The sequence below is a fragment of the Ammospiza caudacuta genome, chromosome 32 (assembly GCF_027887145.1).
Source record: "Ammospiza caudacuta isolate bAmmCau1 chromosome 32, bAmmCau1.pri, whole genome shotgun sequence".
Classification (NCBI taxonomy): Eukaryota; Metazoa; Chordata; class Aves; order Passeriformes; family Passerellidae; genus Ammospiza; species Ammospiza caudacuta.
The window spans coordinates 2,804,381-2,829,374 of record NC_080624.1 but is presented as its reverse complement, the minus strand read 5'-3'; the positions used below and the strand labels follow the sequence as shown (position 1 = coordinate 2,829,374).

At 49.9% G+C, this 24,994-nt stretch overlaps 1 protein-coding gene across 1 annotated transcript; it reads left to right on the top strand.

Annotated features, from left to right (window-relative positions):
• Nucleotides 1–475: 475 nt before the first annotated feature.
• ATP6AP1 (ATPase H+ transporting accessory protein 1) lies at nucleotides 476–24,985 on the top strand. The gene is made up of 11 exons (XM_058822299.1): nucleotides 476–594; nucleotides 3,069–3,192; nucleotides 5,110–5,184; nucleotides 6,873–7,090; nucleotides 9,453–9,493; nucleotides 13,222–13,304; nucleotides 15,275–15,523; nucleotides 17,266–17,313; nucleotides 21,103–21,337; nucleotides 22,075–22,281; nucleotides 24,867–24,985. Exons 1-11 carry the CDS (start codon nucleotides 488–490, stop codon nucleotides 24,983–24,985), a joined length of 1,506 nt encoding a protein of 501 aa, XP_058678282.1. The 5' UTR covers nucleotides 476–487.
• The last annotated feature ends 9 nt before the right edge of the window (nucleotides 24,986–24,994 follow it).

Genomic DNA, 24,994 nt, shown 5'->3' with positions numbered 1-24,994 from the left:
GAAGGGGCGTGGCAGCGGCGGAGTGGGCGTGTCCTCACGCTGAGAGGGGGTGTGATCGCTGCTCGGAGGGGGCGTGGCTGCTTCTCTGAGGAAGTATGACCGCCACGGAGTGGGCGTGACCGCATGCGCTGAAGGGGCGTGGTCACTGCAGAGGGGGCGTTTCCCTGCGTTGAGGAGGCGTGGTCGCTGCTCTGAGGGGGCGTGGCCGCTGCGCTGAGGGGGCGTGGCTGCTTCTCTGAGGAAGTATGACCGCCACGGAGTGGGCGTGACCGCATGCGCTGAAGGGGCGTGGTCACCGCAGAGGGGGCGTTTCCCTGCTTTAAGAGGGCGTGGTCGCTGCAGAGGGGGCGTGGCCGCTGCTCTGAGGGGGCGTGGCCAATGCTGAGCGGCCGCCGTTCCCCTGCAGAGGGGGCGTGGCCATACGCTCTGAAAGGGGCGTGTCCGCCGCAGAGTGGGCGTGGCCTGTGCCGTGAGGGGACGCTCCAAGATGGCGGCTCCGGCTGCGCTCTGGGCGCTGCTCTCGGCCCTGGCCGGGCTCGCTCCGGGCCCCGCGGGGGCCTCGCAGCTCCCGCTGCTCGTCTGGAGCACGGAACGGTGCGACCGCGGGGATTGACAGCTCCGCGGGGATTTGGGGCTTTTTTTGGGGGGATTTGAGGCTGTTTGGGGGCGCTAAGAGGGTTCGGGGGGGGTTGAGGGGGCTTGGGGATATTTGAGGGGGGACTTGGCGCGGTTCGAGGATCCTTTAGGGGGATTCGCGGCTTTTTTTGGGGAGGTTTGAGGGAGTTTTGAGGGGATTTCTGGAGGGTGAGAGGATTTGGGGCCTCCGAGTGGCCTCGGGAGGGGTTTTGGGGGGCCTTGGGGGTTTTCTGGGAGGAAATTTGGGGCTTTTTGGGAACATTTGAGGAAGTTTTGAGGGCATTTAGGGGTGCTGAGAGGCCTCAAGGAGCCCTCAGGGGAGCCTGGGGGGGACTTGGGCCTTTTTTAGGGGACATTTGCGGCTTTTTCAGTAAAATTTAAGGAGCTTTTGAGGGGATTTGTGTGGCTGAGGGGGTTTAGGGGCACTGAGAAGCCTCAGAGAAGCCTGGGGGGGGATTTGGGCCATTTTTAGGAAAATTTGAGGAGGTTCTGAAGGGATTTGGGGGCTGAGTGGCCTCAAGAGGAGTTTTGGGGGGGCTTGGGGATCCTTTAGGAGGAAATTTGGGCCTTTTTTGAGGAGGTTTGAGGGGGTTTTGAGGGGATTTGGGGGGCTGAGAAGCCTCGGGGGGGATTTGTGGGGGCTCAGGGGTCTTTTAGGGGGGTTTGGGCCTTTTTTGGGGGAGATTTGAGGGAGTTTTTAGGGCATTTAGGGGCGCTGAGAGGCCTCAAAAAGCCCTCAGGAGAGTGTGGGGGGGATTTGGGGCTTTTTTTGGGGAGATTTGAGGGGGGTTTAAGGGAATTTTGGGGCTGAGAGGCCTCAAGAATTCCTTAGAGGAGCCTGAGGGGGGCTCAGGAGTAATTTGGGAGGAAATTTGGGGATTTTTGGGAACATCTGAAGAAGTTTTGAGGGGATTTAGGGGCACTGAGAGGCCTCAGAAAGCCCTCAGAGGAGCCTGGGGGGGGATTTGGGGCTTTTTTGGGGAGATTTGGGGGAATTTTGAGGGGATTTGGGGGAATTTTGAGGGGATTTAGGGGCACTGAGAGGCCTCAGAAAGCCCTCAGAGGACCTGGGGGGGGATTTGGGGCTTTTTTGGGGAGATTTGGGGGAGTTTTGAGGGGATTTGGGGACCCTGAGAGCCCTCAAAATCGCTTTGGGGGGGCTCGAGACTGATTTGGGGTCTGTGGGTGATTTTGGGGCCCCTGATTGTGATTTTGGGGTCCCTCTTTGTGATTTTGGGGTCCCCATGGTGATTTTGGGGTCCCTCTTTGTGATTTTGGGTCCCCCGATTGTGATTTTGGGGTCCCCAGGGTGATTTTGGGGTCCCTCTTTGTGATTTTGGGTCCCTTTTTGTGATTTTGGAGCCCCTGATTGTGATTTTGGGGTCCCCAGGGTGATTTTGGGGTCTCTCTTTGTGATTTTGGGGTCCCTTTTTGTAATTTTGGGGTCCCTCTTTGTGATTTTGGGGTCCCCAGGGTGATTTTGGGGTCCCTGATGATGAATTTTGGGCTCCCCACGTCCCTGTGGTCGCCCCATCGCTCCCTGGGGTAATTTTGGGGCGCTGCCGATGAATTTTGGGGTCCCCGTTTGTGTTTTTGGGGTGCCCAGGTCTCTGTGGGTGCCCCCAGCCCTCCCAGGGTTATTTTGGGGTGCTGATGATGAATTTTGGGGTGCTGATGATGAATTTTGGGGTGCTGATGATAAATTTCGGGGTGCCCAGGTCCCTCCCACCCCTCCCAGGGTTATTTTGGGTGCTGCTGATCGATTTTGGGGTGCTGATGATGAATTTTGGGGTGCTGCTGATGAATTTGGGGTGCTGCTGATGAATTTGGGGTGCCCAGGTCCCCCCCAGCCCTCCCAGGGTTATTTTGGGTGCTGCTGATGAATTTTGGGTGCTGATGATGAATTTTGGGGTGCCCCCTCCCCTCCCAGGGTTATTTTGGGTGCTGCTGATGAATTTTGGGGTGCTGCTGATGAATTTTGGGGTGCTGCTGATGAATTTGGGGTGCTGATCGATTTTGGGGTGCTGATGATGAATTTTGGGGTGCTGCTGATGAATTTGGGGTGCCCAGGTCCCCCCCAGCCCTCCCAGGGTTATTTTGGGTGCTGCTGATGAATTTTGGGGTGCTGATGATGAATTTGGGGTGCTGCTGATGAATTTGGGGTGCTGCTGCTGAATTTTGGGTGCTGATGATGAATTTTGGGGTGCTGCTGATGAATTTGGGGTGCTGCTGATGAATTTTGGGTGCTGATGATGAATTTGGGGTGCTGATGATGAATTTGGGGTGCTGCTGCTGAATTTTGGGTGCTGATGATGAATTTTGGGGTGCTGATGATGAATTTGGGGTGCTGATGATGAATTTGGGGTGCTGATGATGAATTTGGGGTGCTGATGATGAATTTGGGGTGCTGATGATGAATTTGGGGTGCCCAGGTCTCTGTGGGCGCCCCCAGCCCTCCCCGCGGGCCGGGCTCTGTCGGAGCCGGAGCTGCAGCAGCTGCTGGAGCCGGGGCTGCGCCGGGGACCGCGAACGGTGCTGCTGTTCCTGCAGGATCAGGTCAGATAAAACACCCCAAATACCCTGAAAATATCCCCAAAATATCCCAAAACCATCCCAAAACAACCCCAAAAATACCCCCAAAATATCCCCAAAATATCCCAAAATATCCCCAAAATATCCCAAAAATATCCCCAAAATATCCCCAAAATATCCCAAAATATCCCCAAAATATCCCAAAAATATCCCCAAAATATCCCCAAAATATCCCAAAAATACCCCAAAACCATCCCAAAACAACCCCAAAAATACCCCCAAAATATCCCCAAAATATCCCAAAATATCCCCAAAATATCCCAAAAATATCCCCAAAATATCCCCAAAATATCCCTAAAATATCCCAAAATATCCCCAAAATATCCCAAAAATATCCCCAAAATATCCCCAAAATATCCCCAAAATATCCCAAAATATCCCCAAAATATCCCCAAAATATCCCCAAAATATCCCCAAAATATCCCAAAAATACCCCAAAACCATCCCAAAATAACCCCAAAAATACCCCCAAAATATCCCCCAAAATACACCAAAAATATCCCCAAAATATCCCCAAAATATCCCAAAAATATTCCCAAAAAATCCCCAAAAATATCCCCAAAATATCCCCAAAAATACCCCAAAAATATCCCCAAAATATCCCCAAAATATCCCCAGAATATCCCAAAAATATCCCAAAAATATCCCCAAAATATCCCAAAAGTATCCCCAAAAATACCCCAAAAACATCCCAAAATAACCCCCAAAATACCCCAGAAATATCCCCCAAAAATATCCCCAAAATAACCCCAAAAATATCCCTAAAATATCCCCAAAATACCCCAAAAATATCCCAAAAATATCCCCAAAATATCCCAAAAGTATCCCCAAAAATACGCCAAAAACATCCCAAAATAACCCCCAAAATACCCCAGAAATATCCCCCAAAAATATCCCCAAAAATATCCCCAAAATAACCCCAAAAATAACCCCAAAAATATCCCTAAAATATCCCCAAAATACCCCAAAAATATCCCAAAAATATCCCCAAAAATATCCTCAAAATATCCCCAAAATACACCAAAAACATCCCAAAATAACCCCAAAAATAACCCCAAAAATATCCCCCAAAAATATCCCCAAAATATCCCCAAAATAACCCCCAAAATACCCCAAAAATATCCCTAAAATATCCCCAAAATACCCCAAAAATATCCCAAAAATATCCCCCAAAATACCCCAAAAATATCCCCAAAAATATCCCCAAAATATCCCAAAATATCCCAAAAATATCCCAAAATAACCCCAAAATATCCCCAAAAATATCCCCAAAATATCCATAAAATACCCAAAAAATAGCCCCGAAAAAATCAAAATACTCCACAAGTAATCCCAAAATAATCTCAAAAATATCCAAAAAATAACCCCAAAAATAACCCCAAAAATTCCCCAAAATATCCCAAAAATAACCCCAAAATACCCCAAAATATCCCAAAAATAACCCCAAAAATATCCCAAAAATAACCCCAAAATTAACCTCAAAAATCCCCTGAAAAACCCCTAAAATAACCCCCAAAATACCAAAAATACTGCCTCAAAATAACCCCAAAAATCCCAAAAATGCCCCAAAATAACCCCCAAAAATCCGAATAAAACCCAAAAAACCCCAATCACCCCAAAACCCCCCCAAAAAATCCTCAATAACCCCAAAACCACCAAAAAATCCCCAAACGAACCCCGGAATAACCCTAAAAAACGCCCCAAAATCCCTGCAGAAAATACTGAAAAAAGCCTCAAAATAAGCCCAAAAATCACCAAAAAAGTCCCAAAATAACCCAAAAAATCGCCCCAAAAATCCCAAAATAACCCCAAAAATCCCCCAAAATGTTAAAAAAACCCAAAAAATCTGAAAAACCCCAAAAATTCCCATTTTTTCCGCAGTTATCCGTGGATGACCTGACTGCGTTCGGGGCCGTGTTCGGGAATGAGCCCAACGGGGCCTTCAGCAAGCTGAGGGTGAGGGGCGGGGCCTGAGGGGGCGGGGCCTGAGGGGGCGGGGCCAAAGGGGCCGTGAATGAACCCAACGGAGCCTTCACCAAGCTGAGGGTGAGGGGCGGGGCTAAAGGGGGCGGGGCTAAAGGGGGCGTGTTTGTGAATGAGCCCAACGGAGCCTTCACCAAGCTGAGGGTGAGGGGCGGGGCCGGAGGGGGCGGGGCCGGAGGGGGCGGGGCCGGAGGGGGCGGGGCCTGAGGGGCGGAACCAAAGGGGGCGTGTTTGTGAATGAATCCAATGGCGCCTTCACCAAACTGAGGGTGAGGGGCGGGGCTAAAGGGGGCGGGGCTAAAGGGGGCGTGTTTGTGAATGAGCCCAACGGAGCCTTCACCAAGCTGAGGGTGAGGGGCGGGGCTAAAGGGGGCGGGGCTAAAGGGGGCGTGTTTGTGAATGAGCCCAACGGAGCCTTCACCAAGCTGAGGGTGAGGGGCGGGGCCAAAAGGGGGCGGGGCCAAAGGGAATTGGAGTGAATTTGGGGTTTTTTATCATTTTTATAATTTCTGTGATTTCAGGACGCCCTGGGCTCAGCCGGGTTGGGGTTTTTTGGGGTGAATTTATGATATTTTACCATTTTTATCATTCCAGGCCGCCCTGAGCTCGGCAGGCTCCTCCCTGACCCTCCCCTGGGTGGGGTTTGGGGTGAATTTGGGATTTTTATGATATTTTATGATTTCTGTCATTTCAGGATGCTTTGGTCTAATTGGGATTTGGGATTTTTGGGGTGAATTTGAGATTTTTAAAGTTTTTTATAATTTCTGTTATTTCAGGCTGCCCTGAGCTCGGCAGGCTCCCCCCTGACCTTCCCCTGGGTGGGGTGAATTTTGGGATTTTTATCATTTTTATCCTTTCAGGATGCCCTGGGCCCATTGGGGTTTGGGGTTTTTGGGGTGAATTTGTCATTTTTTATAATATTTTATATTTTTTATTCTTTCGGGATGCCCTGAGCTCAGCGGGCTCCTCCCTGTCCCTGCCCTGGGTGCGGTTTTTGGGGTGAATTTGGGATTTTTTTGATTTTTTTTACCATTTTTATCCTTCCAGGATGCCCTAGGCTCAGCAGGGTTTTGGTCTTTTGGGGTGAATTTGGGATATTTTAGGAAATTTTATCATTTTTATCATTCCAGGAGCTCAGCAGGCTCCTCCCTGGCCCTGCCCTGGGTGGAGTTTTTGGGGTTTTTTTGGGGTTTTCAATGATTTCTGTCATTTCAGGACGCCCCGGGCTCAGCGGGGTTTGGCTTTTTTGGCGTGAATTTGGGATATTTTATGATATTTTATATTTTTTATGATTTTTAGGACGCTCTGGGCTCGGCGGGCTCCACCCTGACCCTGCCCCGGGTCTCGGGCTCGGCGGCGGCCGCGCTGCCCCACGGCCTCAGGGGGTTTGCGGTTTTTGGGCTGAATTTATAATATTTTATCATTTATAATATTTTATAAGTGATAAAATATTATAATAAATTTATAATATTTTATCATTTTTATATTTTTTATGATTTTAGGACGCTCTGAGCTCGGCGGGCTCCACGCTGACCCTGCCCCGGGTCTCGGGCTCGGCGGCGGCCGCGCTGCCCCACGGCCTCAGGGGGTTTGGGGTTTTTGGGCTGAATTTGTCATTTTTATAATATTTTATCATTTTTATATTTTTTTATGATTTTTAGGACGCTCTGGGCTCGGCGGGCTCCACGCTGAGCCTGCCGCGGGTGTCGGGCTCGGCGGCGGCCGCGCTGCCCCACACGCTGCAGCGAGCGCTGGGGGCGCCGGCCCCGCTGAGCCTGCCCGGGGGGGCGCTGGGGGGGCTCCGCAACCGCACGGAGCCCACGGAGAGCGGCCCCGGGGAGCCGGCCGTGCTGCTGGTGGGGCTGCCCCACAGCCGGGGGTGAGTGACCCATGGGGAACCCATAGGGACCCCATAGAGACCCCATAGGGACCCCACAGAGACCCCATAGAGACCCCATAGAGACCCCACAGACACCCCATAGAGACCCCACAGACACCCCATAGAGACCCCACAGACACCCCATAGACACCCCATAGAGACCCCATAGACACCCCATAGACACCCCATAGACACCCCATAGACACCCCATAGACACCCCACAGACACCCCATAGAGACCCCACAGACACCCCACAGACACCCCATAGACACCCCATAGACACCCCACAGACACCCCATAGACACCCCACAGACACCCACAGAGAGCGGCCCCGGGAAGCCGGCCGTGCTGCTGGTGGGGCTGCCCCACAGCCGGGGGTGAGTGACCCATGGGGAACCCATAGACACCCTATAGACACCCCACAGTGGGGCTGCCCCACAGCCGGGGGTGAGTGACCCCATAGAGACCCCATAGACACCCCATAGACACCCCACAGACACCCCACAGACACCCCATAGAGACCCCACAGACACCCCACAGACACCCCATAGACACCCCATAGACACCCCACAGACACCCCACAGAGACCCCATAGACACCCCACAGACACCCCATAGTCACCCCATAGAGACCCCACAGACACCCCATAGAGACCCCACAGACACCCCACAGACACCCCACAGACACCCCATAGACACCCCACAGACACCCCATAGACACCCCATAGACACCCCATAGACACCCCACAGACACCCCATAGACACCCACAGAGAGCGGCCCCGGGGAGCCGGCCGTGCTGCTGGTGGGGCTGCCCCACAGCCGGGGGTGAGTGACCCATGGGGAACCCATAGACACCCTATAGACACCCCACAGTGGGGCTGCCCCACAGCCGGGGGTGAGTGACCCCATAGAGACCCCATAGACACCCCATAGACACCCCACAGACACCCCATAGACACCCCATAGACACCCCATAGACACCCCATAGACACCCCACAGACACCCCATAGACACCCCATAGACACCCCACAGACACCCCATAGACACCCCACAGACACCCACGGAGAGCGGCCCCGGGGAGCCGGCCGTGCTGCTGGTGGGGCTGCCCCATAGCAGAGGGTGAGTGACCCATGGGGACCCATAGACACCCTATAGACACCCCATAGACACCCCATAGACACCCCACAGAGACCCCATGGACACCCCATAGACACCCCATAGACACCCCATTGTGGGGCTGCCCCATAGCCGAGGGTGAGTGACCCATGGGGAACCCATAGGGACCCCATAGGGACCCCATAGAGACCCCATAGAGACCCCATAGAGACCCCATAGACACCCCATAGAGACCCCATTGTGGGGCTGCCCCACAGCCGGGGGTGAGTGACCCATAGAGACCCCATAGAGACCCCATAGAGACCCTATAGACACCCCATAGAGACCCCATAGAGACCCCACAGTGGGGCTGCCCCATAGCCAGGCGTGAGTGACCCACAGAGACCCCATAGGGATCCCACAGTGGGGCTGCCCCACAGCTGGGGGTGAGTGACCCCATAGAGACCCCATAGAGACCCCATAGAGACCCCATAGACACCCCATAGAGACCCCATAGAGACCCCATAGACACCCCACAGACACCCCATAGAGACCCACGGAGAGCAGCCCCGGGGAGCCGGCCGTGCTGCTGGTGGGGCTGCCCCACAGCCGGGGGTGAGTGACCCCATAGAGACCCCATAGACACCCCATAGACACCCCATAGACACCCCACAGAGACCCCACAGAGACCCCACAGAGACCCCATAGAGACCCCACAGACACCCCACAGACACCCCATAGAGACCCCATAGACACCCCATAGACACCGCATAGAGATTCCATAGAGATCCTATGAAGTCTCATAGGGAACCTGTGCCCCATAGGGACCCCACAGAGACCCCATAGGGACCCAATAGGGAACCTGTGCCCCATAGAGACCCCATAGAGTGACCCTATAGGAACCTGTGCCCTATAGAGACCCCACAGAGACCCCACAGAGACCCCATAGGGAACCTGTGCCCCATAGGGACCCCATAGAGTGACCCTATAGGAACCTGTGCCCTATAGAGACCCCATAGTGTGACCCTATGGGGAACCTGAGCCCCATGGAGACCCCATAGAGACCCCATAGGAAACCTGTGCCCTATAGAGACCCCACAGAGACCCCATAGGAAACCTGTGCCCCATAGGGACCCCACAGAGACCCCAAAGTGACCCCATAGAGACCCCATGGAGACCCCATAGGATCCTGTGCCCCACAGTGACCCCATAGAGACCCTTTGGGTTCCCCTCCCCCACCCCTGACTGTCCCTCCCCTCCCCCCCAGCTCCGGCCTGATGGGACCCAGAGAGGCTCTGAGCAGGAACGGTGAGACCGGGACGGACTGGGATGGACTGGGAGGGATTGGGAGGGACTGGGAGGGACTGGGATGGACTGGGATGGACTGGGAGGGACTGGGAGGGACTGGGAGGGATTGGGAGGGACTGGGAGGGACTGGGATATACTGGGAGGGACTGGGAGGGACTGGGAGGGACTGGGATGGACTGGGAGGGACTGGGATGGACTGGGAGGGACTGGGAGGGACTGGGATGGACTGGGAGGGACTGGGATGGACTGGGAGGGACTGGGAATGGACTGGGATGGACTGGGAGGGACTGGGAGGGACTGGGAGGGACTGGGAGGGACTGGGATATACTGGGAGGGACTGGGAGGGACTGGGAGGGACTGGGAATGGACTGGGATGGACTGGGAGGGACTGGGAGGGACTGGGAGGGACTGGGAGGGACTGGGATGGACTGGGAGGGACTGGGAGGGACTGGGAATGGACTGGGATGGACTGGGAGGGACTGGGAATGGACTGGGATGGACTGGGATGGACTGGGAGGGATTGGGAGGGACTGGGAGGGACTGGGGTGGACTGGGGTGGACTGGGATGGACTGGGAGGGACTGGGATGGACTGGGATGGACTGGGAGGGACTGGGATGGACTGGGATGGACTGGGAGGGATTGGGAGGGACTGGGAGGGACTGGGGTGGACTGGGGTGGACTGGGATGGACTGGGAGGGACTGGGATGGACTGGGAGGGACTGGGAGGGATTGGGAGGGACTGGGAACAAACTGGGAACAAACTGGGATGGACTGGGAGGGACTGGGATGGACTGGGATGGACTGGGAGGGACTGGGATGGACTGGGAATGGAACTGGGGCAGTTTTTGGGATCAATTTTTGGGGTTAATTCTGGGGTGAATTTTGGGTATTTGGGGGTTCATTTCTGGGGTTTGGGTGGATTTGGGGTTTTGGGGATTTTGGGGTGAATTTGGGGTATTTTGGGGTGAATTTTGGGGATTTTGGGGTGAATTTGGGGTATTTTGGGGTGAATTTTGGGGATTTTGGGGTGAATTTGGGGTATTTTGGGGTGAATTTTGGGGATTTTGGGGTGAATTTTGGGGTATTTTAGGGTGAATTTTGGGGATTTTGCTCCCTCTCAGACGCGGTGCTGGGGGAGGTGCTGCAGTTTTTGGGGTTAATTTTGGGGATTTTGGGGTTAATTTTAAGGTTTTGGGGGGCAGTTTTTGGGTCAGTTTTGGGGGTCAGGTTTTGGGGTTAATTTGGGGTGATTTGGTTCAGTTTGGGGTCAGGTTTTGGGGTTAATTTGGGAAGTTTTGGGGCAGTTTTGGGGCAGTTTTTGGGGTTAATTTGGGAAGTTTTGGTTCAGTTTGGGGCAGTTTTTGGGGTTAATTTGGGGTGATTTGGTTCAGTTTGGGGTCAGCTTTTGGGGTTAATTTGGAGCATTTCGGGGCAGTTTTGGGTCGTTTTTGGGGTTAATTTGGGGTGATTTGGTTCATTTTTTGGGGCAGTTTTGGGGCAGGTTTTGGGGTGGACATGGGAGATTTTGGGGTCACTTACGGGTCAGTTTTTGGGGATTTTGGTTCAGGTTTTTGGTCAGTTTTGGGGCAGTTTTTGGGGTTAATTTGGCGATTTTGGGTCAGGTTTTGGGGTGAATTTGGGGTTAATTTTGGGATTTTTGGGTCAGGTTTTGGGGTGAATTTGGGGCAGATTTTTGGGTCAGTTTGGGGTCAGTTTTGGGGTTAATTTGGGGAGTTTTGGTTCAGTTTGGGGTCAGGTTTTGGGGTTAATTTGGGAAGTTTTGGTTCAGTTTGGGGTCAGTTTTTGGGGTGAATTTGGGGTTAATTTTGGGGTTAATTTCGGGATTTTGGGTCAGGTTTTGGGGTGAATTTGGGGTTAATTTTGGGATTTTTGGGTCAGGTTTTGGGGTGAATTTGGGGGAGTTGTTTGGGTCAGTTTGGGTCAGTTTTGGTGTGGATTTTGGGGTCAGTTTGTAGGGTGAGTTTTGGGGTCAGAGTTTGGGGTGAATTTTGGGGATTTTGGTTCAGTTTTAGGTCAGTTTTGGTCAGTTTTTGGGGTTAATTTTGGGGTTAATTTGGCGATTTTGGGGTGAATTTGGGGTTAATTTGGGGATTTTGGGTCAGGTTTTGGGGTGGATTTGGGGTTAATTTTGGGATTTTTGGGTCAGTTTTTGGGGTTAATTCTGGGGTTAATTTTGAGTCAGTTTGGGGGCAGTTTTTGGGGTTAATTTTGGGGTTTTTGGTCAGTTTTGGGGCAGTTTTTGGAGCTTGTTTTGGGGTCTGTTTTAGGGGTTAATTTTGGGTATTTTGGTTCAGTTTTTGGGGTGGATTTGGGGCAGTTTGGGGTCAATTTTTGGGATTAATTTGTGGTTAATTTGTGGTTAATTTTGGGGTGAGATTTTGGGCTTAATTTTGGGTCAGTTTTTGGGGTTAATTTTGGGTATTTGGGGGCAGTTTTGGGGTTAATTTTGGGGTGAATTTTGGGGTTAATTTTGGGGTTATTTTGGGGTTAATTTTGGATATTTTGTTCCCTGTCAGACACGGTGCTGGGGAGGTGCTGCAATTTTTGGGGTTCATTTTGAGGATTTTGGTTCATTTTTTGGGGTGGATTTGGGGCAGTTTGGGGTCAAATTTTGGGGTTAATTTTGGGTATTTTGGGTCAGTTTTTGGGGTGGATTTAGGTCAGTTTTGGGATCAATTTTGGGGGTTAATTTTGGGGTTAATTTGGGGTATTTTGGGTCAGTTTGGGATCAGTTTTCAGTCAGTTTTGGGGGGATTTTGGGGCAGTTTTTTGGTCAGTTTTGGGGCAGATTTTGGGGTGAATTTGCGTCAGTTTTGGGTAATTTTTTGGGGTTAATTTTGGGCAGTTTTGGCTCAGTTTTGGGGGTTAATTTTGGGTATTTTGGGTCAGTTTTTGGGGTGGATTTAGGGCAGTTTTGGGATCAATTTTGGGGGTTAATTTTGGGGTTAATTTGGGGTGTTTTGGTTCAGTTTTTGGGGTGAATTTGGGGTTTTGGGTCAGTTTTTGGGGTTAATTTGGAGATTTTTGGGGTTAATTTTGGGTATTTTGAGTCAGGTTTTTGGGGTTAATGTGGAGATTTTGTGGGCAGTTTTTGGGGTTAATTTTGGGTGTTTTGGTTCAGTTTTGGGGTGAATTTGGGGGTTAATTTTGGGTGTTTTGGTTCAGTTTTTGGGGTGGATTTGGGGGTTAATTTTGGGTGTTTTGGATCAGTTTTGGGGTGAATTTGGGGTTAATTTTGGGGTTTTTGGTTCAGTTTTGGGGCAGTTTTTGGAGCTTGTTTTGGGGTCAGTTTTTGGGGTTAATTTTGGGTGTTTTGGATCAGTTTTGGGGTGAATTTGGGGGTTAATTTTGGGTATTTTGGGTCAGTTTTGGGGTCACTTTTTGGGGTCGTTTGGGTCAGTTTTTGGGGTGAATTTTGATTATTTTGGGGTCAGTTTTTGGGGTGAATTTTGGTTATTTTGGGGTCAGTTTTTGGGGTGAATTTTGGTTATTCTGGGGTCAGTTTTTGGGGTTAATTTTGGGTATTTTGGATCAGTTTTGGGGTCACTTTTTGGGGTCGTTTGGGTCAGTTTTTGGGGTTAATTTTGGGTGTTTTGGATCAGTTTTGGGGTGGATTTGGGGGTTAATTTTGGGTCAGTTTTTGGGGTGAATTTTGGTTATTCTGGGTCAGTTTTGGGGTGAGTTTGGGGTTTTTGCTGCCTTTCAGACGCGGTGCTGGGGGAGGTGCTGCAGGTGCTGCGGGAGGAGCAGCTCCCGTACACGGCGCTGTTCACGGGCAGGGCGGCCGCGGTGAGAGAGCGACCCCGAGTGACCCCTGACCCCTGACCCCTGAGTGACCCCTGACCCCTGACCCCTGAGTGACCCTGAGTGACCCTGAGTGACCCCTGAGTGACCCTGAGTGACCCTGAGTGACCCCTGACCCCTGAGTGACCCTGAGTAACCCCTGACCCCTGACCCCTGAGTGACCCTGAGTGACCCCTGACCCCTGAGTGACCCCTGAGTGACCCTGAGTGACCCTGAGTGACCCCTGACCCCAAACTGACCCCTGAGTGACCAATGAGTGACCCCTGAGTGACCCCGAGTGACCCCTGAGTGACCCTGAGTGACCCTGAGTGACCCCTGACCCCAAACTGACCCCAAAATGACCCCAAACTGACCCCTGAGTGACCAATGAGTGACCCTGAGTGACCCCTGACCCCTGACCCCTGAGTGACCCTGAGTGACCCTGAGTGACCCCTGAGTGACCCCTGACCCCTGAGTGACCCCTGACCCCAAACTGACCCCAAACTGACCCCTGAGTGACCCCTGACCCCTGACCCCTGAGTGACCCCTGAGTGACCCTGAGTGACCCCTGACCCCAAACTGACCCCTGAGTGACCCCTGAGTGACCCCTGAGTGACCCCTGAGTGACCCCCCAATTTCAGGCTCCCCTGCCCTCACCCCTCCCCAATTTTAGGATTTCCCCCCAATTTTGGGGTCCCCCTCTCCTCCAGCCCCCCCCCTTTGTGCCCCCCGGATTTTGGGGTTCCCCCTCAATTTTGGGATTTTCCCCCTCCCCAATTTTAAGATTTCCCCCAAATTTCGGGGTCCCCCCTCTCTTCCAGCCCCCCCCCGTGCCCCCCCCCACATTTTGGGGTCCTCCTCCCCAATTTTGGGGTCCCCCCCCTCTGTTCCAGCCCCTCCCCAATTTCAGGGTCCCCTCTGTTCCAGCCCCCCCCACATTTTGGGGTCCCCCTCCCCAATTTCAGGACCCCTTCCCCAATTTCGGGGTCCCCTCCTCTCTGTTCCAGCCCCCCCCTATTTTGGGGTTCCCCCTCCCCAATTTCAGGATCCCCTCCCCAATTTCGGGGTCCCCCCTCTCTTCCAGCCCCCCCCTTTATGCCCCCCAGATTTTGGGGTCCCCCTCCCCAATTTCAGGGTCCCCTCTCTGTTCCAGCCCCCGCCCGCGGAGCCCCCCCCCCCATTTTGGGGTTCCCCTCCCCAATTTCGGGGTCCCCCCTCTGTTCCAGCCCCCCCCCGGATTTTGGGGTTCCCCCTCCCCAATTTTAATTTCGGGGTCCCCTCTCTGTTCCAGCCCCCGCCCGCGGAGCCCCCTCCCCATTTTGGGTTCCCCTCCCCATTTTGGGTTCCCCTCTGTTCCAGCCCCCCCCCCATTTTGGGTCCCCTCCCCATTTTGGGGTTCCCCTCCCCAATTTCGGGGTTCCCCCTCCCCAATTTTGATTTCGGGGTCCCCCCCCTCTCTCTGTTCCAGCCCCCGCCCGTGGAGCCCCCTCCCCATTTTGGGGTTCCCTCCCCAATTTCAGGGTCTCCCGTCTGTTCCAGCCCCCCCCCCAGATTTTGGGGTCCCCTCCCCAATTTCGGGGTCCCCCCTCTCTTCCAGCCCCCCCCCGCATTTTGGGGTTCCCCCTCCCCAATTTCAGGACCCCCTCCCCATTTTGGGGTTCCTCCTCCCCAATTTCGGGGTCCCCCCTCTGTTCCAGCCCCCGCCCGCGGAGCCCCCTCCCCATTTTGGGGTTCCCCTCCCCAATTTCAGGACCCCTCCCCATTTTGGGGTCCCCCTCCCCAATTTCAGGGCCCCTCCCCATTTTGGGGTTCCCCCTCCCCAATTTCAGGACCCCTCCCCATTTTGGGGTTCCCCTCCCCAATTTCAGGACCCCTCCCCATTTTGGGGTTCCCCTCCCCAATTTCAGGACCCCTCCCCATTTTGGGGTTCCCCCTCCCCAATTTTGATTTCGGGGTCCCCCCTCTCTCTGTTCCAGCCCCCCCCCGCGCAGCCCCCTCCCCATTTTGGGCTCCCCCGCCGCTCCCTCCTGGCCGAGGGGGAGGGGCCCGAGGCGCCGCCCCCCCCCCCTGCGCTGGCCCCCCCAGGGGGACCCCAAAATTCTGCTCTGGGCCCGGAACGTGACGGTGACGCTCGGGGGGCGCCCCCGGGACCTGACCCCCCAAACCTTCGGCCCCGAGGCCTCCGTGGAGCTGGGGGGGTCCTCGTGGAGCCCCCACGAGGCTCGGTGAGATTTGGGGGGGGGTCCCGAAAAATGTGGGGGGTCCTGGGTGAAATTTGGGGGGTCCTGGGTGAGATTTAGGGGGGATTTTGGGGGGTATTGGGGTGTTTTAGGGGGGATTTTGGGGGTCCCAGAGGGGTTTTGGGGTGATTTGGGGAGTCCTGGGGGGGATTTTGGGGGGTCCTGGGTGAAATCTGGGGGGATTTTGGGGGTCCCAGAAAGATTTTGGGGGGTCCTGGGTGAGATTTGGGGGGATTTGGGAGGTCTCAGAGGGGTTTTGGGGTGTTTTAGGGGGATTTTGGGGGTCCCCGAGGGGCTTTTTGGGTGATTTGGGGAGTCCTGGGGGGGATTTTGGGGGTCCCAGAAAGATTTTAGGGGGTCCTGGGTGAGATTTTGGGGGGTCCTGGGTGAGGTTTGGGGGGATTTGGGGGGTTTTGGGGGGTTTTAGGGGGGATTTTGGGGCGATTTGGGAGGTCCCAGAGGGGTTTTGGGGGGCATTTGGGGAGTCCTGGGGGGATTTTGGGGGTCCCAGAAAGATTTTGGGGGGTCCTGGGTGAGGTTTGAGGTGTTTTAGGGGGGATTTTGGGGGTCCCCGAGGGGCTTTTTGGGTGATTTGGGGGGTCCTGGGGGGATTTTGGGGGTCCCAGAAAGATTTTGGGGGGTCCTGGGTGAGATTTGGGGGGATTTGGGAGGTCCCAGAGGGGTTTTGGGGGGTTTTAGGGGGGATTTTGGGGGTCCCAGAGGGGCTTTTTGGGTGATTTGGGGGCTCCTGGGGGGAAATTTGGGGGGTCCTGGGTGAAATCTGGGGGGTTTTGGGGGGGATTTTGGGGGTCCCAGAAAGATTTTGGGGGGTCCTGGGTGAGATTTTGGGGGGTCCTGGGGGGGATTTGGGGGGATTTGGGAGGTCCCAGAGGGGTTTTGGGGTGTTTTAGGGGGGATTTTGGGGGTCCCAGAAAGATTTTGGGGGGTCCTGGGGGAAAATTTGGGGGGTCCTGGGTGAAATCTGGGGGGATTTGGGGGGTTTTGGGGGGTTTTAGGGGGGATTTTGGGGAGTCCTGGGGGGGGATTTTGGGGGTCCCAGAGGGGTTTTGGGGGGTCCTGGGTGAGATTTGGGGCGATTTGGGAGGTCCCAGAGGGGTTTTGGGGGGTTTTAGGGGGGATTTTGGGGGTCCCAGAGGGGCTTTTTGGGTGATTTGGGGGATCCTGGGGGGAAATTTGGGGGGTCCTGGGTGAAATCTGGGGGGATTTTGGGGGGTTTTGGGGGGGATTTTGGGGGTCCCAGAAAGATTTTGGGGGGTCCTGGGTGAGGTTTGAGGTGTTTTAGGGGGGATTTTGGGGGTCCCCGAGGGGCTTTTTGGGTGATTTGGGGGGTCCTGGGGGGATTTTGGGGGTCCCAGAAAGATTTTGGGGGGTCCTGGGTGAAATTTGGGGGGATTTGGGAGGTCCCAGAGGGGTTTGGGGGTGATCTGGGGAGGGATTTTGGGGATTTTCTTTGGGGTTTTTTTTGGTGTTTTTGGGATTTTCTTTGGGGGTTTTTTGGGGGGTTTTGGTGTTTTTTGGTGTTTTTGGGATTTTCTTTGGGATTTTCTTTGGGGTTTCTTTGGGGCTTTTTTTTGGGTTTTTGGGGGTTTTTTTGGGTTTTTGGGGTTTTTTTGGGTTTTTGGGGTTTTTTTGGGTTTTTGGGATTTTCTTTGGGGTTTTTGGGTTCTTTGCTGTTTTGGGGTTCCCTGAGCCCCCGTTTCCCCCAGGTTGGTTCTGCGCTACCCGGACGTGTTTGGGGACCCCCTGAACCTCACGTGAGGAAAATTTGGGGTTTTGGGGGGAATTTGGGGTGGGGGCCTCATTTTGGGGCTGTTTTGGGGCTTTTTGGGGCTTTTTTTGTTTTTTTGTTTTTTTTTTTTTTTTGTTGTTGTTTTTATTTGAAGTTATTTGAGGTTATGTTGAGTTTATTTTGGGATTTTTTCTTTGTTTATTTTGGGATTTTTGGGGTGGATTTTGGGGTTATTTGGCCGTTTTGGGATCAGAGCTCTCCTTTTTGGGTTATTTTGGGTTTATTTTGGGATTTTTTTGGGTTTATTTTGGGTTTATTTTGGGTTATTTTGGGATTTTTTTTGTTTATTTTGGGATTTTTGGGGTGGATTTTGGGATTATTTGGCCGTTTTTTGATCAGCGCTCTCCTTTTTGGGTTATTTTTTGTTTATTTTGGGTTTATTTTGGGATTTTTTTGTTTATTTTGGGATTTTTGGGGTGGATTTTGGGGTTATTTGGCCGTTTTTGGATCAGCGCTCTCATTTTGGGGTTATTTTGGGTTATTTTTGGTTTATTTTGGGTTTATTTTGTTTATTTTGGGATTTTTGGGGTGGATTTTGGGATTATTTGGCCATTTTTGGATCAGAGCTCTCATTTTGGGTTTATTTTTGGTTTATTTTGGGTTTATTTTGGGTTTATTTTGGGATTTTTTTTGTTTATTTTGGGATTTTTGGGGTGGATTTTGGGGTTATTTGGCCGTTTTGGATCAGAGCTCTCATTTTTGGTTTATTTTGGGTTTATTTTGGGTTTATTTTGGGATTTTTCCGCTTTATTTGGGGATTTTTGGATGGAGATCTCATCTGCGCTTTCTGACGGTTGGGATCTCATTCTCTGGGTTGATTTTGGGATTTTTTATTTTTTGATTTTTGGGTTTATTGTGGGTTTTTTGGGGTCACGGGTCTCACTTTTGGGGTTGTTTTGAATTTTTGGGGGGGTTTGGGGGGATTTTTTGGGATTTTTGGGATTTTTTGGGGATTTTTTGGGGGATTTTGGGGGGATTTTTTGGGATTTTTGGGGATTTTTTGGGGGGATTTTTGAGAGTTTTTGGGGATTTGTTGGGATTTTTTGGTTTTTTTTTGGGGGGGATTTTTTTGGCATTTTTGGGGGGTTTTTGGGGATTTTTGGGGATTTTTTTGAGATTTTTGGGGGATATTTTTGGGATTTTTTGGGGATTTTTTTGGGATTTTTGGGGATTTTTTTGAGATTTTGGGGGGATTTTTTGGGGGATTTTTTTGGGGTTTTTTGTGGGGATTTTTGGGGGTTTTTTGGGGATTTTTTTGAGATTTTGGGGGGATTTTTTTGGGATTTTTTGGGATTTTTTGGGGATTTTTTTTGGGAGCTTTTTGGGGATTTTTTGGGGATTTTTGGGATCTTTTGAGGATTTTTTAGGGGGGATATTTTTGGGATTTTTTGGGGATTTCTTGGGGATTTTTGGTGTTTTGGGGATTTTTGGTGCGACTTCTCATTTTTTGTTTATTTTGAGGCTTTTTTGAGTTTATTTTGGGGTTTTTTTTAGGGCAAACTCACACTATTTGCATTATTTTTGGGTTTTTGGGGATGTTTTGGGCTCATTTTGGGGTTTTTATGGGTCAGGGCTCCGTTTTTTGAGTTTATTTTGGGTTTATTTGGGGATTTTTTGGGTTTGTTGTGGGATTTTGGGATGGAAATCTCATTTGAGGTTTCTGATTGTTGGGATCTCATTTTTGGGTTTATTGGGGATTTTTGGGGATTTTTTTGAATTTTTGGGATTTTTTTGGAGATTCTTTTGGGATTTTTGAGTTTATTTTGGAATTTTTTGGTTTATTTTGGAATTTTTGAGTTTGCTTTGGAATTTTTGAGTTTATTTTGGGATTTTTGAGTTTATTTTGGGATTTTTGGGTTTATTTTGGGATTTTTGAGTTTATTTTGGGGATTTTTTTGAATTTTTGGGATTTTTTTGGAGATTCTTTTGGGATTTTTGAGTTTATTTTGGGATTTTTGAGTTTATTTTGGGATTTTTGGGTCGGCCCACTCACACTTAGGGTTTATTTTGTGATTTTTGGAATTTTTGAGTGCGGGTCTCATTTTTGAGCTTATTCTGATTTTTTGGGGTTATTTTGGCCATTTGGTGATTTTGGGGTCAGGTCTCTCATTTTTGGGGTTTTTTGAGGGTCGGGATCTCATTTTTTGGGTTTACTTTTGTATTTTTTGGGTTTATTTTTGTATTTTTGGGTTCATTTTTGTATTTTTGGGTTTATTTTTGTATTTTTGGGTTTATTTTTGGGTTTTTTGGTTTCCCCAGGTTTGTTCCCAGGCGTGGCTGGAGGAGCTGGGGGATCTTTTAATTCATTTATTTCAGATTATTTCGGGTTTATTTGGAGATTTTTGGGTTTATTTTGGGATTTTTAGGATTTTTTGGGGGTTATTTTGAATTTTTTGGGGGTTGATTTTGGGGATTTTTGGGTTTCTTTTGGGATTTTGGATCAGACCTCTCATTTCTGGGATTATTTTCGGATTTTTGGATTTATTTTGGTTTTTTCACGTTGAGTCTTTCTCCTTTGAGGTTTTTCCGGGTCGGGATCTCAATTTTTGTGTTTGTTTTGCGATTTCGGGGCACTTTTTGGGGATTTTTTCTTTTTTTTTTTGGGGTCTTTGTGTTTTCCATATCCGGGTTTAATTTTTTGGGTTTAATTTGAATTTTTTTGGTTTATTTTGAATTTTTTTGGTTCTTTTTCCCCCCGTTCAGGTTCGTTCTCCGCCGTGGACGTGGCCGGAGGAGCCGGGGGATCTTTAATTGATTTATTTCGGATTATTTTGATTTATTTTGGATTATTTTGATTTATTTGGATTTATTTTTACCCCCATTCAGGTTCGTTCTCCGCCGTGGACGTGGCCGGAGGAGCTGGGGGATCTTTAATTGATTTATTTCAGATTATTTTGATTTATTTTAGATTATTTGGATTTATTTGGATTTATTTCCCCCCGTTCAGGTTCGTTCTCCGCCGTGGGCGTGGCCGGAGGAGCCGGGGGATCTTTAATTGATTTATTTCAGATTATTTTGATTTATTTCGGATTATTTTGATTTATTTGGATTTATTTTTACCCCCATTCAGGTTCGTTCTCCGCCGTGGACGTGGCTGGAGGAGCCGGGGGATCTTTAATTGATTTATTTTAGATTATTTTGATTTATTTGGATTTATTTTTACCCCTGTTCAGGTTCGTTCTCCGCCGTGGGCGTGGTTGAAGGAGCTGGGGGATATTTTAATTCATTTATTTCAGATTATTTTGATTTATTTGGATTTATTTTTAGCCCCGTTCAGGTTCGTTCTCCGCCGTGGACGTGGCTGGAGGAGCCGGGGGATCTTTAATTGATTTATTTCAGATTATTTTGATTTATTTTAGATTATTTGGATTTATTTGGATTTATTTCCCCCCGTTCAGGTTCGTTCTCCGCCGTGGGCGTGGCCGGAGGAGCTGGGGGATCTTTAATTGATTTATTTTAGATTATTTTGATTTATTTTAGATTATTTGGATTTATTTGGATTTATTTTTACCCCCATTCAGGTTCGTTCTCCGCCGTGGACGTGGCCGGAGGAGCCGGGGGATCTTTAATTGATTTATTTCGGATTATTTTGATTTATTTCGGATTATTTTGATTTATTTGGATTTATTTGGATTTATTTCCCCCCATTCAGGTTCGTTCTCCGCCGTGGGCGTGGCTGGAGGAGCTGGGGGATATTTTCATTGATTTATTTCAGATTATTTGGATTTATTTGGATTTATTTCCCCCCGTTCAGGTTCGTTCTCCGCCGTGCGTGGTTCCCGGTCTCGGGCCGTTGGTGGGCGTGGCTGGACGAGCTGTCACTCACGCTCGGCCCCGCCCCCCCCGCGCGGTTCCGGGTCCGCGGCGCCGCCGCCCCCTCCCCCCTCGGGTGGCGCTGCGGGGATTTGGGGACCCCCGGGCCCCTCCTGCTGCCCCTCCCCCCGCTGGAGCGCGGCCACCGCTGGGGGCTCCGCATCCAGGACCTGCAGGTGAGCGGAACACACAGAAAAACCCCCAAAAAAACCCCATAAAACCCCAAAAAAAACCCCACCCCAAAACCCATAAAAACACCCCAAAAAAACAAAAAACAAAAAAAAAAAACAAAAAAAAAAAAAAGGGAAGTCTGGGGGGGGAATGGGAAACAATGGCCCCAAGAATGGGAAAAAGGGACCCCAAAAGTGGGGTTTGGGGGTTCCCAAAAATGGGAACAACGGGATCAAAAATGAGAAATAACGACCCCAAAAATGAAGAAAAATGACCCCAAAAATGAGAAATAACGACCCCAAAAATGAGAAATAACGACCCCAAAAATGAGAAATAATGACCCCAAAAATGAAGAAAAATGACCCCAAATCTGAGGTAGTGACCCCAAACCCCATCAGGCTGCCCCCAACCCCTCCCCCACCCCATCAGGGGGGGGTTGTGCTGTCCCTCAGCCCCTCCCCCCCGCAATTTTGGGGTCAGCCCCCCATTAATCCCCATTCATTCTCTCTCCCCATTTATCCCCATTCTTTTCTCTCCCCATTAATCCCCATTCATTCTCTCTCCCCATTAATCCCCATTCATTTCTCTCTATTAATCCCCATTCATTTCTCTCCCCATTCATTTCTCTCCCCCCATTAATCCCCATTCATTTCTCTCTATTAATCCCCATTCATTCTCTCCCCATTAATCCCCATTCATTTCTCTCCCCATTAATCCCCATTCATTCTCTCTCCCCCCGCAGGTTCAGGGCTTCAACGTCTCCGGGGGCGTTTTTGGGGGGGCCTCGGACTGCGCCGGCTTCTTTGGGGTGGGGGCGTGGATGGGGCTGCTCTCGGGGGGGCTCCTGCTCGGGGGGCTCCTCCTGGGGGGGGGGGGTCCTGCTGGGGCTGCGCCCCATGGATCGCTTCGATGACCCCCGAGGGCCCCCCCTGCCCGTGCCCCTGGGCGAGTGAGGGAACCCCCAAAAAATCCCCAAAAAATGAGCCCCAAAAATCCTAAAAGTGTCCTGAAAATTTGGGGGAAAAATGTGAAAATTTGGGGGAGAAATCCTGAAAAAAATTCCTAAAATTTTGGGGGAAAAATGCAAAAGTTTGGGGGAAAAATCCTAAAAATTTGGAGTAAAAATCCCGAAAATCTGGAGTAAAAATCCTAAAAGTTCGGGGGAGAAATCGTAGAAATTTGAGGGAGAAATCCCCAAAAAATCCCAAAAATTCGGAGGAGAAATCTCAAAAATTTGCAGGAAAAATCATTAAAGTTTGGGGCAGAAATCCTAAAAATTGGGAGAAAAATCCCAAAAATTCGGTAGAGAAGTCCTAAAAGTTTGGGGGAGAAATCCTAAAAATTTGGAGTAAAATCCTGAACATTCAGAGTAAAAATCCTTAAAGTGTAGTGGAGAAATCCTGAAAATTCAGAGGAAAAATCCCAAAAATTTCATAGAGAAATCCTAAAATTTTGGAGGAAAAATCCTAAAAGTTCAGAGGAAAAATCCCAAAAGTTAGGTGGAGAAATCCGAAAAATTTGGAGTAAAAATCTCAAAAGTTTCATAGAGAAATCCTGAAAATTCATAGAAGAAATCTTTAAAATTTCGCATAAAAATCCTAAAAGTTTGGGGTAGAAATCCTAAAAGCTTGGAGGAGAAATTTCAAAAAATCGGAGGAAAAAAAATCCCAAAAACTTGGAGAAAAAAAAAATCACAAAAGTTTGGCAGAGAAATACCAAAATTGCAAAAATTTGGTGGAAAAAATTGAAATGTTTGGGGGAAAAATACAAAAGTTTGGTGGAGAAATGCTAAAAATTCAGGTGAGAAATCCTAAAAATTTGGAGCAAAAATCCCAAAAAATTTGGAGTAAAAATTGTAAAAGTTTGGTGGAGAAATCCTAAAAAATGTGGAGGAAAAAGTCCCAAGAATTTGGAGTAAAAATCCTGAAAATTCAGTGGAGAAATCGGAGGGAAAAATCCCAAAAGTTTCAGGGAGAAATCCTAAAATTTTGGAGTAAAAAGTCGCAAAAGTTTGGTGGAGAAATCCTAAAAATTTGGAGGAAAAATCCCCAAAATTTCATAGAGAAATCCCAAAAAATTCAGAGTAAAAATCCGAAAAGTTTGGGGGAGAAATCCCAAAAAATCAGAGAAAAAGAATCCCAAATTTGGAGGAAAAATCCCGAAAGTTTGGTGGAGAAATCCTAAAAGTTGGAGGGGAAGAAAAGCTAAAAGTTTCTGAGTAAAATATCCCCAAAATGTGCAGGAAAAATCTCCAAAAATTCAGAGGAAAAAGCCCCAAAATTGAATAAAAATCCCCCCAAAATTGAAAAAAAAAAAAAAAACCAAAAAAGAAGAAATCATCCTCTGAAAAATTGGAGAAAAAATCCCCCCAAAAATTGGAATAAAATCCCAAAAATTGGAATAAAATCCCCCCAAAAATTGGAATAAAATCCCAAAAATTGGAGATAACTCCCTAAAAAACTGCAGGAAAAAAAAACCAAAGAAACTGAAAAAAAATCCACTCAAAATTCAGAGAAAAATTGTAAAAAAATCGGAAAAAAAATCCCCAAAAATTAGTGAAAAATCCCGAAAATTGTTTTAAAAATCCCCCAATTTTCTCCCTCTCATTTTTGGTTTGTTTTTTTTTTTGGGAAATAAACCCCAAAAATGGAGAAAAAAAATAAAAAAAGAGAAAAAATCCCCCAAAATTGCAGAAAATTCCCCAAATTTCAGGAAAACCCCCAAACCCCTCCACCCCTTTTCCCCTCCCCCACCCCAATTTTTGTGTCCCCTCCCCCCCTTTATTTATTGTTGGTGTGGTGTCAATAAAAACCGGGAGAGAAAAATCCCAAAAAACCCAAAAAAAAGTCTCAAAAATTCTTTTAAAATTCCCCCAAACCCCAAGAAATTTAATAAAATTTAAAAAAATTCCCAAAAACTGCAAAAAAATCGCAAAAATTCCATTAAAATTCACAAAAAACCAAAAAAAATTCTAATTCAAACCGACACAAAATGGCGGCCGTGGGGGCGGGGCTTATGAGGGAGGGGAGGAGCCAAACAGGAAGGGGGCGGGACCAAGAGGGGCTGCACCAATGAGGAAATGGGACTGATGGAAGGGGCGGGGCCGATCAGGATTGGCGCTGAGTGGGCGGGGTCAAGGTTAGAGGGTGGAACAATGAGGGGGCGTGGCCAAAAAGAGGCTGGACCAATCAGCGTAGGAAAGGAAAGGGGCGGAGCTAAAGGAGAGGGGCTGAAATGAGGAGGGGGCGAGGCCAAGGCAGCAAAAGAACCAATCAGGATGGCCGAGAGGATGGGGCGTGGCCAAGGAGTGTGGCTGGGAAAAAGGGGCGGGGTCAGAGCCAATAGGAGGGGATTGACCAATCAGAAGGGCGTGCCCATTCTGGAGGCGTGGCCAAAAAAAGGGAACGACCAATCCCCACAATCCATCCTGAAGGGGCGGAGCTGAGCCATAGAGGCTGGACCAATCAGCGCCGTCAGTGAGGAGTAGGCGTGGCTGGCGGAGATTAATAACCAATCAGCGCTGTTAACGAGAAGTGGGCGTGGCTAACGGCGACAAACAACCAACCCGCGTTTCCCGTTGTGAGTGGGCGTGGCCACACCAGGCCGCGCCCTCTCCCTCACGCAATCCCAAACAAGCTGCTGGGCGTGGCTAATCAGCTTCC